This window comes from Lactuca virosa, chromosome 6 (assembly GCF_052849685.1).
Source record: "Lactuca virosa cultivar CGN04683 chromosome 6, Lactuca_virosa_CGN04683_v6, whole genome shotgun sequence".
Classification (NCBI taxonomy): domain Eukaryota; kingdom Viridiplantae; phylum Streptophyta; class Magnoliopsida; order Asterales; family Asteraceae; genus Lactuca; species Lactuca virosa.
The window spans coordinates 204,815,978-204,831,687 of record NC_136431.1 but is presented as its reverse complement, the minus strand read 5'-3'; the positions used below and the strand labels follow the sequence as shown (position 1 = coordinate 204,831,687).

Below are 15,710 nucleotides of genomic sequence, written 5' to 3'. Positions count from 1 at the left end.
ACACCAACACACATAAATACATATTCACACAGTAAGGAAGAAAAATAAAAATAAAAACTTAGATTTTTCACTTACTTTCAATTAAGCAAATGACGATTAAAATTGATTGATATGTATGACTAATTAAAGTTAGAAATGGATTACACCAAGAGTGATTGATGATATTCCCTCACGAAGCTTCAACCCATGCATTCTGTTACTTAAATAATGGGGCGGTTGTATGGTGATGGAGATGGGCATTGGCGATCATGGTGGTGGTGGCCGACCGATCATGATGGTGGTGATTCGTTGTTTTAGTAACCAGCTAGGGCTTTATTGTGTGAGAAAGTTGAGTGAAATGGAAAGGAGCTAGGATTCCAAATACAAAAGTACTAACTCATAGGTCTGGGTAATTTTCACAATTTGAAATCCAAAATTGAAATTGAAAGGATGGCTGAGAAAATAAAATAAAGAATAAGCTTACTATGTTCTGTCCTAGAGAAGATTTAACAGCCAAAATGTAGTATCGCGCAATGAATAGCTCCAATCCCTAGCTTTGTAAGCTACAAATCAGACCCTGAAATCCTAAGATTAGATTTATAGAAATGAACAACATCAGGTTCTTAAAAGGATATAAAAACGAAAAAAAAACTCACTTGTTAAAAACCCTATGATGGAACCATATTCACTTCTAGAACTGCTGGTAATTAGTGAACCAAGCCCTAGCTTCCAAACAATCAAAATCAACTGGGTCTCCACCTATATTTTAGAAAAATACATACATAGAAAATTAGACAGATACACATACAAATACATACACATATGAACATGAATAAAAACACACACACACACACAATATTTCACAAAAAAATGAAGAAATATGCCCAGAGTATTGGAATCGAAAGGGAGGAAATAAAGATTACCTATTTGACTTCTAATCGCTGGAAACCTTCAATCATCAGTATTCAAATATTCCATTTCAAGAAACCCACCACTAACCTATGTTTGGATATATATATATATATATATATATATATATATATATATATATATATATATATATATACATATATATATATATATATATATATATATATATATAGAGAGAGAGAGAGAGAACGCCAGAGAGAGAGGGGGGGTTAGGTTTCAAGTGGGTCTAATAGCGATGGTATGATGGTCTTGACTTGTTCAAGGTGTGTACTCCTGGTATGGTGTGAGACGGTGGAGCTGGTGTGCCTGGCAGCTAATTAGGCTTAGAGATAAGGAGAGATGGTTGAGAGAAGGGGAAGCATTTTATAGTGAGGAAAGATTTCAAAATTTTAAACTGAAAATAGCGTGAGAATCAGAAAAATAAGGAAGAAAGGATTTGATATATAGGGGAAGCCATAGAATCAGTTTATTTAGATAACCATAGAGCCGGGATTAAAGGCGGGGACCGAGTCAAAAACTGTTGCAGAGCGGAAACAATTTTAGTGCATAAAGTCATTGTACAAATCGTATAAAGAATTGTACCTCTTAAAATTCAGCATTAAGGCCTAAATGCTTATTAAGGTTTATTTATTAAATAAAATTCATGTTCGTTCATTTATTAAATAAACGAACATAAACGAACTTTCGGCCGAACGGTTCACGAACAGTTCGTTGAACGAACAGTTCGTTGAACGTTCAGTTCGTTTGCAGCCTTAATAATATAGGTACTTGTCTTTCATATAGTTTTAATTAATATTTGTAAGGTAAGTAAGTACTCAGTGAGTCTATAGTTAATTATTTTGTTAGTTCCAATAAAAATTTATGATTAAAAATTTTAAAATCCTATGGGCTGTTAAATTTTATATATTTATTCTAATTTTAAATGGTAAATTAGTAAATTTTGTTAATTTTATTGTGCTATATAATTAGGTTGGTGGTTTTGCTTAAAATTGAAAACAATATTTATTTATTTATTTTTGCATTTGTAAGTGGAATAATTTAGCAAAAATAAAAACTCATGAAAACAATTATATGTTTTTTAAGTAATTTTCACATGCCCTAATTTTGAGCTATTTTATGGATCTTCTTTGCATGCCTTAATTTTTTTTTCTTTTTTTTTTAAGATCTGTCACTGACTGTATTAAACTGTGAATTTACTGTATTATGCTGTGATTTGACTGTATTAAGCTGCGATGAATATATTAAGTTGTGAATTGAATGTATTAATCTATGATTTTTTTTAGTAAATTTTGTATTTGCTTCAAAAATATGAGATGAAAGAAACATTATACACATAGTATAATACTTCTCTCATCTCATATTTTAGAAGTAAACACAAATTAATAAAAAAATCACATTTTAATACAATTAAATTATAGGTTAATACAAGCATCACAACTTAATACAGTCTAAACTATGAATTGATTGTATTAAGTTGTGAACTTTTTGTATTAAACTGTGAATTTATTATATTTAATGTGAATTTAGTGCATTAAATTGTGAATTGATTGTATTAAGTTGTGAATTAACTGTATTAAACTGTGAATATTTTTTAATAATTTTGTGTTAATTTTTTTTAATGAATTTTGTGTTTGCTTCTGAAATATGAGATGAAAGAAGCATTATACATAAATATGATTTCTCTAAGTATGTAAAATTTAAACTGTGAATTGATTGCATTAAACTGTGAATTTTCTGCTGAAACTGTGACTTGATTGGTTTAGCTGCAAATTTTCATGAATTTTATGTTAAAATATGAATGATTTATATATGAATGTTTGTATTAATTTTCTTGTGAATTTATTTAATTTTTTTGTTATACAAATATGTAAAAATGTATTAGTTTTTATAATTATTTTGCATTAAACTTTGAATAAGTGAATTAATTGGTTTATTAAGTTGTGAATAGAGTATTTAAGCTCTCTAGGCCAAAGTTGGAAGGAGGAATGATTGCGACGGTGACACATGTGGTTGGTCGTGGCGTGTGGTAGTTAGTGGTGGTAGAGTTTGGGTTTGACATCTTTATATATGAGAATTAGTGTATAAAAAATTGTATTATGTTATGTTGTGAAGTTTATGTATTAAACTAAAAATGGAGTTTATTAAGTTGTATATTTTATATAAATTTTGTCAAAAAATATGAATGAAGGTATGAATGAACTATTAAACTTTGTATTAGTGAATTTATATGTTCATTAAACTGTGAATATGGTAGTTTAAACTGTAAATATATCTTATACACAATATATTTCTTAACGAAATCTACAATTTAGAAAAAAAAATGAATTTGTCCGGATATACTTATATTTTTTTTTATTTAAATTTTGTATATTTAGCTGTAAAAATGAAATGATATGTTAAATCATCACCAAAAAATGAGAACTATAAATTTTGTTCTATTAAGCTGTGAATACACCCATGAAAGTGTCATTGATTTTGGTGTTACTCTGGCGGCTGTCCGGAGGTGGTCCGACGGCAGTCCGACGACGTTCCGACAACAACCGACAAATAATTGTAAACTACAAAATGGAAAAGTTTTGTTTAATATAATATATTAATGGTTGGTTTCTCGAAAATGCCATTAATAAAAAAATTAAAAATGGTTTTTAGAGTTCTTAACTTTTTTTGGTTCTCATTTGAACCACTCTCTCTCTCTTTCTCTCTCTCTCTCTCTCTCTCTCTCTATATATATATATATATATATATATATATATATATATATATATATATATATATATATATATAGGTTTAGGTTTTATGGAAAACAAAAAACCCTAAAAAAAACCTTAAAAATCATAAAAATGTATAAAAAAAAAATACTTAGAGATTAGAAAACTTTTTTTTTAATTTTTGTTTATAAAAATCGCAGCTTTTTCTTAAAATTCGTTGAAAAAAAAATAAAAAATCAATTATTATTATTTTTTTTTATAAAAATAAAAAAAAATTTCAAAATTTTTTTCAGCGAATTTGTATAGAAAGCTGCGATTTTTTCAAAAAAAAGTTTTGTGATCTCTAAGTATTTTTTTATTCATTTTTATGATTTTTAGGGTTTTTTTAAGGTTTTTTTGTTTTCCAAATAACCCTTCCTATATATATATATATATATATATATATATATATATATATATATATATATATATATATATATATATAACTCATTATTTGTCTAGTGCATGTCGAAATGCTGTCCCTAAAAGCCTTTATAGTGAATTGAATATATCAATCGTATTGAAAAATTAAATTGGATGATGCTCAAAAATCGATCCTATACCGAATTGAAAGAGCATGAGACAATATTTTAGTAGTCTTCCTTGTACATGTACAAGATTATATATAAGAGAAATTAAATATTCTTCTAAAAAATTTTTATGTCTAACCTCCTATACATATTAAATGGTGTCAAATTGATTAAAATATTATTAATTTTATTAAATATAACACATATCATCATTTAATATGGATCTAAGGATTTGATATGGATTGAAGGATGATATGGATTGAAGGACGAGTAAGAAGAAAATATAAAAGTTACTTAATTTCTCTATATATAATCACAATACAAATAAGCTATATGTAGTTTGAGTGAGATCAAAGACAACGAAAGATATATTTTTTATTTATGGAAACATCATATAAGCCAACTTACCCGATAGTAATAAGTTTGGCTTATCGGTAATTAGAAAGCACAAATACATTTTTCATCTCTTTTCGATCGAGAACTAGCTAGAAAACAAAGTACGTACGTGGCTGATAGCAGAACAGCCAAGTCGTTTATTATTATTATTATTATTATTATTATTATTATTGTTGGAGGTTTCAAGTTTCAACATAGAAAATGGCAGTGTAGATCGGAGCATTGCCACCTGCTTCAATGCTCACTTTTGTTCCATAACCACTCATAGTTGTTGTGGTTTCAATCTCAGACTTGAGCAACTTTTGGTAAGCTGCATCCCAGTCATATGAATCACCAAAGTATCCCGGGCCGTTCATCTCACAGTAAGCCTAGAGTGTAGAATTTATACAAATTAATAAATAAAAAATATTAATTAATTAATTAATATGAAGCATGAATGCATGCTTCTATAATAAACTTACATTGTTATTTCCTCCCGTGGCAGTTTTCCAAGGGTTGTTCCAAGCGATCATCATATCAGCCAAATCCTCGATGCCGTATACAACAGCAGCAACTGATCCTTGGCGATCTTTGCCTTTGGTGCCAACATGCTGAAAAACAGCCCACTGGCCGTTCATGATACTTACAGGGTACGTCCCAACGACAGATCCGCTCCAATTCTTTACAGTCACGTACTTCACTTCATCACCAGTGGCATTGTAAACCTTACCAATTGTGGTGCTTACAGTGGCTGGTGTCGTTTTTTTTAACTCATTTGTAAGCTGCGTCGCCTGGTCGGACTTTCCATCGGCGTGCATGTTCTTCAAAGCTGCTAGGGCCCTTTGGTGACGACTTCCATGATGAGCATGAGTGATTGGCTTCCCGAACACACGCACTGTTGTCACTGGTGCCATTGATCAACTATAGTATATATTGGTATGAATATATATGATTGATTTGGTTTGGTATGCATTGCCCTATACCCCTGCTATCTATTTATAAACCCGCATGAGCTCCCTTTATCCTGGAATCCCCGACCCCACTTTTTTATATTTATTTCAAGTCCTAATATATATATATTCTTATTTTGCATTATTTTGAATGAGTGCATGTCGCTATTGACATTTTAATATACACTTTTGCAATTCCAATATCATCTCTACAAACTTTTAAGGGATATATTCTAGTTGAAGATAATTAAGAACCATGTATAAATCCAATTATCGAATTTTTAAACTGGCCGGCTTGGCGAAAACGCAAGTGTTATAATATTTTCTTCTTTGTCCAGTTACTTGAACTTTGCGTTTCAATATTATTATCAAAACTATGTATTCTTAAAATAATAATTCAGTTTTTAATTAAATAAGATAAAAGTTCATATATAAACAGTTAAATAAGTATAGTTTTCACTACAACGAACGAGTTCTATACCGACAACTTTTTCAACACCTATGCCGACGACATGTCGTCGGTAAAATCTATACCGACGACTTCTCGACCGTACAAAGTCGTCGGTATAGCTCCGTCGACAAAAGTCAAAAATGTTGTTAGTATAGATCCACCTAACTATGCCGACGACTTGGCGTCTATAAAGGATCGTTAGGAAAGATTTTCGAGGTAAAATAAAAATTATTATATATCTATACCAACGACATGTCATCGGGACATGGAGGGCTATACCGACGACATGTCGTCGGGAAAGGTTTCTAACAGTTTTTACAGTTAAAACCTATATCGAGGACATGTCCACGGTATAGTATTTTTTTTTTTTAATATTTTTTACAGATTTGTTATATTTACCAAAGCTGTTTTTTAAAACAAACCCAACACATATCCAATATATATATGCATAATAATATCAAACATTTTATAACCATTACACTTCAAAATCTACTACATAGCAAAAAAAAAGTCTTCATGTTCAAAATAACAAAAAGATTAATCGAATCTTCATTGTTCTCGTTTCCTCGAGCTCGTTGGTTGGGTCGGGAGTATTTTAGGTAAATTGTGGCATTTGGTTGTGGTTAAAAGTTAGGAATTACAGACGTAAATACATTATTATAATCCAGAGCACTAAAAGCTATGGATTCATCCTCCTAAACAGAGATATCAAGACCATAGGCTATAGGAAAGTACTCCCATGAAGAACAAGAAAATTTATAGTATTACTAACTGTCACGCTTATATATAAGAGTACGATTCAGATGTTATTGCTAAGATAGTTTCATCAGTTTGGTTCAGTCAGTTTTTTCTTCCTCCGTCTCCTACTTTAGCTAATGCGACAGGCTCTACAACCACGTTCACATTCAACTCCTGCTTTCACGTTCGTCAAATCTTAATACGGAACAAAAACTTAGTGCTCATTTCAATCGATCATGTAACACCTGGTTCCCTGGTACGCATTTAATTTAATTATTTATTTATTTTGAAAGAAGGACTCGACGAGTTGGTGGCCCTAACTCGTCAAGTAAAGGGCAGTCTTTGCGTGAGGTTTAAGTTATCAACTCGACGAGTCGAGTCTCTGACTCGGCGAGTGGCCCGGCCAGGGTGAAACCCTAATTTCAGGGTTTTGCACCTTATTTAAGCATCCTAATCCCCACCAATTGGCCTCATTTACAGTCTCCTTGTCTCAAACCCTCATCCACGAAACCCTAGAGTCTTCTTTGAGTGTGAAAGCCATTTTTAGTGTTCTTTGTTTCTTTTGAAGCTTGTGAAAGAAGAGGAAGGTAGATGACTCAAGAGAGAAAGAGTAGATCCAGAAGCTTCATCCCTTTAGCTGCAGTTTCTGGTAAAGAAGCCTCAAACTTGATCATTCTTTTCTTAGATCTATTCATTTCCATTTTATGTGGGTTTTTAGTCCAAGATTGATAGCTTTTGGGAAAGGATCGACCCTGGTGGGTATTCTTCCAAATCTAGTGTCTAGAGGGGCTATGAGGACATAAAGGTACAAACTTTATGCCCTTAGAGTCCCCATGCAAGTGCTAAGGACGTTATAATGGCTTTTTGAGCTTAAAAAGGCCATACATGGAAGCAAGCTTGAGACTTTTCGTGGTTAACTGGTACCTAGGCCCTAGATCTAGGTTTGCATGTTTTGGTTTGAGATGCTAAGGCTTTTTGGACAAGATCTATGTCCTAATGGAATTAGGGTTTTGTCTAAACCCTTCAAGAAGAGCTATCAACGGGTAAAGTTGGAAACTTTACCCTTAGAAAGATCATTTCAATGAACGGACGAGCTATGGACCTGGAATCTAGAAAATAAGGGCTTAATCTGTTAAGATGGCCAATTCAGACAGAAGGACTCGTCGAGTCCATGAGGGAACTCGACGAGTTGGATCGCGTTGTCCCGTTTCAGTTTATGTAGAACTCGACGAGTCTGTAGAGGGACTCGACGAGCTGATTCGCCAAGTCGCGACTATGAGCAGCTCGATAGGACTCGACAAGTTGGAGGACGACTCGGCGAGTTGAGTCCCAATTCCATGATTTCTGAGTTATAGAACTCGGCGAGTTGAAAGGTTGAATCAGTGAGTTGGTCAACCCAGAATGTTGACTTTGACCAGAGCGTTGACTTTGACTAGGGGTAAAATTGTCATTTTACCATTAGATGGATTTTCAGTTTTCTAACTAAGTATTATTGTATAGAGTTAGTCGGGGAGTAGTGGGAGCAGCCAGCAGAGATTCCTCACGCATGAGATCAACATCCAGTTTGAAAGGTGAGTCTTCCTTCAGTAGAAACGGGTCGAAGGCACCAATATCGGCCCATTTATGTATGTTAGTATGTTCCGGGTTCGGTCCGATGCCAGGGCTATCCCGATGTAGAGTATGTGTCCCGGACTTCGGTCCGATGTCGTGGCGGTCCCGAGAAGTATTTATGTATGCTTGATGTCTTTGTGATTTATGCATGTTATGTGTTATGTGTTCCAGGCCTAGGTCTGATGTCGGGGTAATCCTGATGTATGTTAGTTTATATGTTATGTGTTATGTGTTCCGGGCTTCGGTCCGATAACGGGGCAAACTCGATGTATGTTATATGTTTATATTATGTGTTTATGTTATGTGTTATGCAGTGTGTATGTCGGGGTAAACCCGATGTCGGGGCAAGCCCGATGCCAGACGTGGTATGATGCTGGGGTGAGCCCGATGCCGGACAGGAGTCCGATGTCGGGTAAGCCGATGTCGAGTTCGTCCCGATGCAGCTGACAGTAGTCCTAAAGTTATGTTATATGTTATATGTTATGTGTATAGTATATGGTAGTTTGGGGGAGCTCACTAAGCTTCATGCTTACAGTTTCAGTTTGGTTTCAGGTACTTCTGCTAGCAAAGGGAAGGGCTCGGGATGATCGCATGGCACACACCATAGTTTTTATAGCCTGGGATACTTTACTCTGATATTTGAGATGATATTTTGACATTTTGGCCTTGGTTTATACTGAGGTGGATCGAATTCTAGTACTTCAAGGAACTCAGAAATGGTATCCTCTTCGGTTTCTATTACCATGACATGTGATTGAGGCTTTTTCTCGGGGATTTTTGGAGATAATTTATCATATACAAGAGTAGTTAGTTGACCTAGTTGGACTTCAATATTTTGGATCAATGCTTAGTGATTTCTTAGCAAGGCTTGTTGTTCCTTCATGATATTCTGATGCTCCCTTATCACTACATCTGTTTCATCGTGCCTTTTCTTGGAAGCCTCCATAAATCTATGTAACATAGATTCAAGTTCAACTTTTTTCTCGAGAGGTGGTTGTTATTTTTGGTAGAAGCCTTGGCCAATCTGCCTATACTTCTCTTCTTTCTGCTTCTTGTATTCATCATATGGTAACCACTCCCATTTTGGTTTCCTCCAATTTTCATCATACTTGTCCCCACTTGAGTAGCAAACTTGCACCTTTTTATTTCCATGTTCATCCAAATGGCAATCTTTTGTTAAGTGTGGACCATTGCACCTTTCACAACCAACTCTAATAGCATGAATTGATTGGTCCATCTTGTTCATTCTTCTATCCATAGTGTCAAGCATAGCTAGTACAACAGCCATGTCTTCAGAATTTCCTCCCCCAATTCCTTTAGCTCCATCATGTCTTGGATTATGGTATTCACGAGAATGCTTTGAGAACTCTTCAACCAACTCCTTTACTTCACCCGGATTTTTCTTAGTAAGTGGTCCTTGAGAATCAAGGAGTTTCCTTGTCATGACATTCACCCCATCATAGAATATAGACACTTCTTGTTGTATGTTAAGATCATTTTGAGGGCAATTTCTTAGTAACCCTTTATAACACTCTCATGCCTTATAAAGTGATTCACCCAGATTTTGCTCAAAGTTGGCTATCGCCTTCTTGAGTTTAGCTATTTTTTAAGGTGGGAAGAATTGTTCCAAAAATTGCTCTCGCATCTGTGCCCAAGTAGTAATTGCACCGGGTGGAAGTGCTTTCAACCAGTCTCTTGCAGCTCCCTTAAAAGTAACGGGAAGCATCCTTAACAACACAGTCTCTCTTGGAACATTCGGGACATTGAAATAATATGCAATGTCATTGACCTCATCTAAATGTTTGTAAGCATCCTCATGATCCTTCCCAGAAAATGGTACATCCTTAAGTGTAGTAAGAATGTGTCCTTTTAGCTCGAATGTTGCAGTGGCGGGAATTGTAGGTTGTATTAAACCAGGACCAACATTGTCTCTTATCCGTTTCTTGTATGCCCCCATGGACATATCAGCAATATCTGCCATCTTGTTCTTTAGCCCGTCCTCGAAATCACTTTCTTCAAACTCGGATTCTATATCGTATTCAGTTTCTTTTTTATTTGGATTTTGTTCAAAGCTTTCTAATTTGCTATCTTCCTTCCTTTGAATACTAGACTCACCCACGTTCTTTCCTTTCTTCTTACCAAAAACCGATTTAAGGTCTTTAAATGGTGAGCTCTTTGGTGGTTGGTCTTCTTTCATGTTTTTATTCGTCTTTTTGTGGAGGGCCGACTCTGGATCTTCAAGCGGTGGTACCAAAGGTTTGTTGGAACCTCTGGTCATCAACTACTACAAAATAAACAAAAATAAAAATGTAAATCTGAACAAAAACTAAAAAAAATAAAAATACTAAAAATATCTTCCTAACTGAACCCACGTCGTGTACTTAAGGTCCTCGTCGTGGTCTCAGTTCTGAAACAAAAATTAATGCAGAAAATTAACTTTTTGCAGGTTTTATCCCACAAAAAGATCGATTAACTCAAAGCAAATAAATTAACAATCAAATAAGTTGTTCCCCGGCAACGACGCCAAAAACTCGATGCGTGCAAATAGCTACATCTAATTTTACCTACTCTCCTACTAGCTATTAAACTCAGGGCAGTGTACCCCTCACAAATAATATAGCACAAAAGTCGGGTATCAAACACAGGGAACGAAATCAATTATTTAACCTACTTACTATTAAATTAATCTAAAATTCTAACAAAAGTAAAATGGGTTTTTATCTAATTTTGCAAGTTTAGATGAACTTAATTTATCTAACAACTATTCAATCAAATTATAAAAACACTTATGTTAGTTTGAATCCACTTTCCATCAATGGTTTAAATATTAGTTATGACAATTCCTCTTGGTTACCAATTAAAATATTATTAGCAATTCAATTCCAAATTTACTAATATTAAACTAATTCATGTAGAGCTATGTATGGTCACACATAATTTAACACATAATCAATTATTAGGTATGATTGGAGCTATGTAAGATTGGGTTAACTGTAACAACCCGTTATTTCAAATCAATATATTGACTAAAAGTCATCTTCTTTTGTAATCTTGTGTGAATTAATAAAAATAGCATAAAAAATAAAGTGTTCAAAAAACTCAGTTTGAGAATACCATGTGATAGATAACGTGTTGTGGTTTCCAACAATATAAAGAACACAAAAATCCGAGTTATAATGAAGAAGTTATGACCATTTTAAGATTCGTAACAATACCGGTAAAACGCTGTTAAGCGTAAAATACGAAGTTTCAATAAAATACTTTACAGCCTTAGGCTTCTAAATAAAAGTCGTAGATATCGTTAAGCTGTAAATATGCATAAAAAGAACGCCCAAATCTGACTTCATATGAGGAAGTTATGATTTTTAGAAGTTTTAGAATAGCAGTAGACAGCTAAAAACTCGAAATAGAGATCGAGCCATTTTTAGCCAACGCAATCTATATGAAAGTTGAAGATCTTGACAAGAGCATCGCAACGATAAAAAGACAGACGAAAACGGACATCGGATAGAGAAGTTATGGATTTTTAATGGACTTTAGCAGTCCCGGCCTATTAAAAATATATTATTAAAAATAAAATCAAAACAAGCCGACGGAGTCTAAATGAAAGTTGTAGAGTACAGTCTCACCTACGCGTGGATATAAAGAACGCGAAAATCGGAGCTCGTACGCAAAAGTTACGTAATTTAGAAGTTTGGAAATCCAATTTACGCCCGGCGTACTCAGACGCAGAGGTCCCTCCCATCGGCTAGCAGGCTAGCTAGACTCGAGTCGTAAGCGCTGACGACTCCGGAGTACGCCCAGCGTACCCAAGAGTACGCCCAGCGTATGGGGATGCTCCAGCACTATAAATAGGGTGTATGAGCTCCAGATTTTTGGCACACATTCTCAACTTCTCTCTCACTTTCACACTCTCTTGAGCTCCAGAAGCTATCTCGACACCCTCGATTCCATACCTGAGCCCCGACAGAAGTTTTTACACTACCGAGATCCCCGAGAAACCCGAAGACGCAGCTTTCTGCAGTCGAAGTTCTGCTCGATTCTCGTCTCACTCTCTTCAAACCAAACAAGTGAGTTCATACCCCCTTTTCTACCATTTTAAATGCTTTTAAAAGGCTTTTATTACTATACGGGGGAGAATACAAGTAAAAAATGTAACCTTACTCGCATGAAAACATCGAACTTTTGAGTATACATTGCATGATGTTTTTTACAACTACCGAATGGTTTAGTTAACATGTAAACATCTTACATTACTTTACCCACTTTGGGATACAACATGGTTTATAAATAAAAATGTGTTTTATTTATAAATACGTATATGATTTCATACCAACAGTGAGCATTTCAACTACAACATTTTATATTCACGGGAATATATACATTACTACTATGGTTTTGGCAATACTTTGAAAAACGATAGACTTTGCGAAAACAAACATACACTTATGATACGTAACATAATTGAGAATTCGTGAGACAACATCTTCACTATACCCAATGGGGGTATTACGGTAACTCCTGTCTTATAACCAGAATCTCCCGTCCGAAGAGCGTGACAAGTGTGTATAGATCTATACAGTCCGCGGGGTGACAAGTGTCATAACGTTTCGACGCCTGAAGACCGTCGCATGCAGGCAAATATGATAGCATGGTTATGAGAACTCACCGAATATACGATTAATGCAGTATCATGTCTTTATGGGAAAAGTAATATTTCGTTTTACTTTTACATACCTCAACGATCTTCACATAGTTTTATTTTTATAATAAGACTATACAACAACATTTTGAGCATGATATAGTACTTACAGTTTACGGTCTTGAACATTTAAAGACTGCATTTTTACATTTAGGAAAATAAGGGATTTTTCCTGTTTCAAAACATACATTACACACGTGACACGATTTACTACACAACTTGTAAGAAAATATGGGATTTTCTGGAAATACATACACGAACTTTCGAATGGCATACATTTATTCAAACCACTACTTATGAACTCACCAACTTAATTGTTGACACTTTTTCTTTGAAATGACTTGTGTTCTCAGGGAATCACTAAGGCAGGTTTTCAGCAATCTTTTGAAGCTTAATGCGATGACGTTACTTGCATATTTTTGAATCATGATTTGTGTAATCAACTTTTGAACTTGTATTGATACAATCATGTAAACTTTTCAACTAATGTAATATGGTGGTGTGTACTTTCTTTACTATACAATTGTTGTGATACTGGACATGACGTCATCCGCCCCCGAACGTTTCCGCCGTTCAGGTTTGGGGGTGTGACATTAACAAACACAATTGTGGTCACAATATGAGTTCTCCAACACTGTCAAATTCAATACTTCAATTACTTATCTAAGATTGGTTTAATCTTAGCTCTAATAATGTAGCGTTCATTAAATTGCTAGGTAGTCACATTCATGTAGATTAATGGTCACTAAACTATACAGAATATAAATTAAAGCAATCAAGTATCAAGTTAAGCATGCTAGGTATAAACAATCACACACAAGACATTAACCAACTAGAAAAGTCTAAATTAATATAAACAAACCATGAGTTCCAGCTTCATCTAGCTAACAGAAGCAGCTAGATTTAGCTACTCATCAAAATAATCACACTAGTAAACTTCATATTCAAAGGCGTAGTAATGTACCAAACTATAAACAAAGTATGATCTCCTTCTTCTTCCTTGGTTGAAGCTATGAGGTTTCTGACTTGTATTCTTCTGAAAAACAACTTCTGGAACTCTATTCTTCCAAAAACCCACCCTCAAACCCGTAAGTGTTAAAGATATATATACTTATCATGAAATTACATTCCACATCGTGGAATTGGATGAATCCTTATCGGGCAAGGATTTCGACTTTGCGCGTACTCATCTTCCAGAATTTTCCTTTCCACGTCGTGTAAGTGATATCCACGATGTGGATACAGCTGTTTTCGTAAGTTTTCTTTTCTTTAGTCTTCTAAGCCTCCAAAGATCCTTCTTTTGTTACTTTTTGTCCTTATTATTCAAAATGACTTCTTTTGGCTGCAAAATACAATTTAATCTTATAAGTACCATTATTTTATGCAAATAACCAAAATATGTATAAAAATATATTCACATATTGTCTTAAAGTATGTATAAATATGGAAATATCAGTATGTTGAATTAGAATACACCCCAGGGTTGGGCCCACTAATTAGTATGGTATGTGGTATTTTAGGGAACTCACTAAGTTTTGTGCTTACAGTTTTATGGTTTAACATTTCAGGTACTTCTGGTTCGAAAAGGAAGTGTCCAGCGTGATAGCACTACATCTCCCAGAGTTTATTCTGCATTAGCTATTTGTGATTTTTACTCTGATGTTTTGAGAATACTATTACTTTGATTATCTTTTGGAACTTGAAGATGGCTGGTTCCGATCTAAGCGCCTACACAGCCCGGTTTAGCGATCTATCAGCCCTATGCCCAGGAATGGTCAACCCTGAGTCAAAGAAAGTGGAAAGATACATTTGGGGGTTGTCGCCTCAAATTCAAGGACATGTCTTGGCATCCAACCCAATCACATTCAACAGCGCAAAGTGCCTGTCACAAAGATTAATTGACCATGGAGTCAAGCAGGGTAACATCACCGTCGCCACCAACCCACCAAAAGAGATACCGAACCCGAGGAAGCCCTAGAACAAGAGAAAGGGACAAGACTTGCAAGAGAACCCCAGAAAACAACAAGTAGTGGCAGCTTACGCTGTTACTATCCCCCCTAACCCTGCACCAACAAGTTCATACAAGGGTCAACTACCAAAATGCAACAAGTGCAACTTTCACCATCACGGGCCTTGCCGTGAATTTCAGTGCTCCCAATTCCACAAGAAGGGACATACCGTCCGCTTCTGCAAAGAACCAGCCACTCCCATTGAGAACATAGGAGTGGGCCGCACCTGCTTTGAGTGCGGAGAAACAGGGCACTTCCGTAGGGACTGCCCTAAGGCAAACAACAAAAGCACTGGTGGAAGGGGCCGAGTGTTCGCAATGGGCCAGGAGGAAGCCGTTGCAGACCCCACTGTTGTTACGGGTACATTCCTCCTTGCCAACTCTCATGCATACATTTTATTTGATAGTGGAGCGGAGAGGAGCTTCGTGATTCATAATTTTAAAAATCTACTCAAAACTACACCTCAATCCTTAAACGAAACATTTATAGTGGAAATGGCAAACGGTAAAACTGAAGGCGCTACAAAAATATACTTAAACTGTACCCTTTCGCAAAACGACAATTCTTTCCCAGTCAACCTCATGCCAGTCTCAATAAAAAGTTTCGACGTCATCATAGGCATGGACTGGCTATGTTCTCATCGTGCGGATATCTTGTGTTACGAAAAGGCCGTCCACCTTAATCTGCC

At 35.1% G+C, this 15,710-nt stretch overlaps 1 protein-coding gene and 1 non-coding gene across 2 annotated transcripts; one reads left to right on the top strand and one right to left on the bottom strand.

Annotated features, from left to right (window-relative positions):
• Nucleotides 1-4,541: 4,541 nt before the first annotated feature.
• On the bottom strand, nt 4,542-5,530 carry LOC145118507 (23 kDa jasmonate-induced protein-like). Its single transcript, XM_079054211.1, has 2 exons — nt 5,044-5,530; nt 4,542-4,950 (listed from the first exon to the last, which is right to left on the bottom strand). The coding sequence occupies exons 1-2, from the start codon at nt 5,473-5,475 to the stop codon at nt 4,765-4,767; spliced, it is 618 nt and encodes a 205-aa protein (XP_078910337.1). The 5' UTR covers nt 5,476-5,530; the 3' UTR covers nt 4,542-4,764.
• A 4,271-nt stretch (nt 5,531-9,801) lies between these two features.
• LOC145123025 (small nucleolar RNA R71) lies at nt 9,802-9,908 on the top strand. Its single transcript, XR_013714905.1, has one exon. It is a non-coding gene; the product is annotated as a small nucleolar RNA R71 (small nucleolar RNA).
• The last annotated feature ends 5,802 nt before the right edge of the window (nt 9,909-15,710 follow it).

Bases quoted from the DNA above. Each gene is read 5' to 3' on its own strand.
- LOC145118507 (XM_079054211.1), bottom strand. From the start codon at position 5,475: ATGGCACCAGTGACAACAGTGCGTGTGTTCGGGAAGCCAATCACTCAT. The intron at 4,951-5,043 runs GTAAGTTTATTA...TCTACACTCTAG, and splicing joins CCACGGGAGGAAATAACAAT to GCTTACTGTGAGATGAACGG.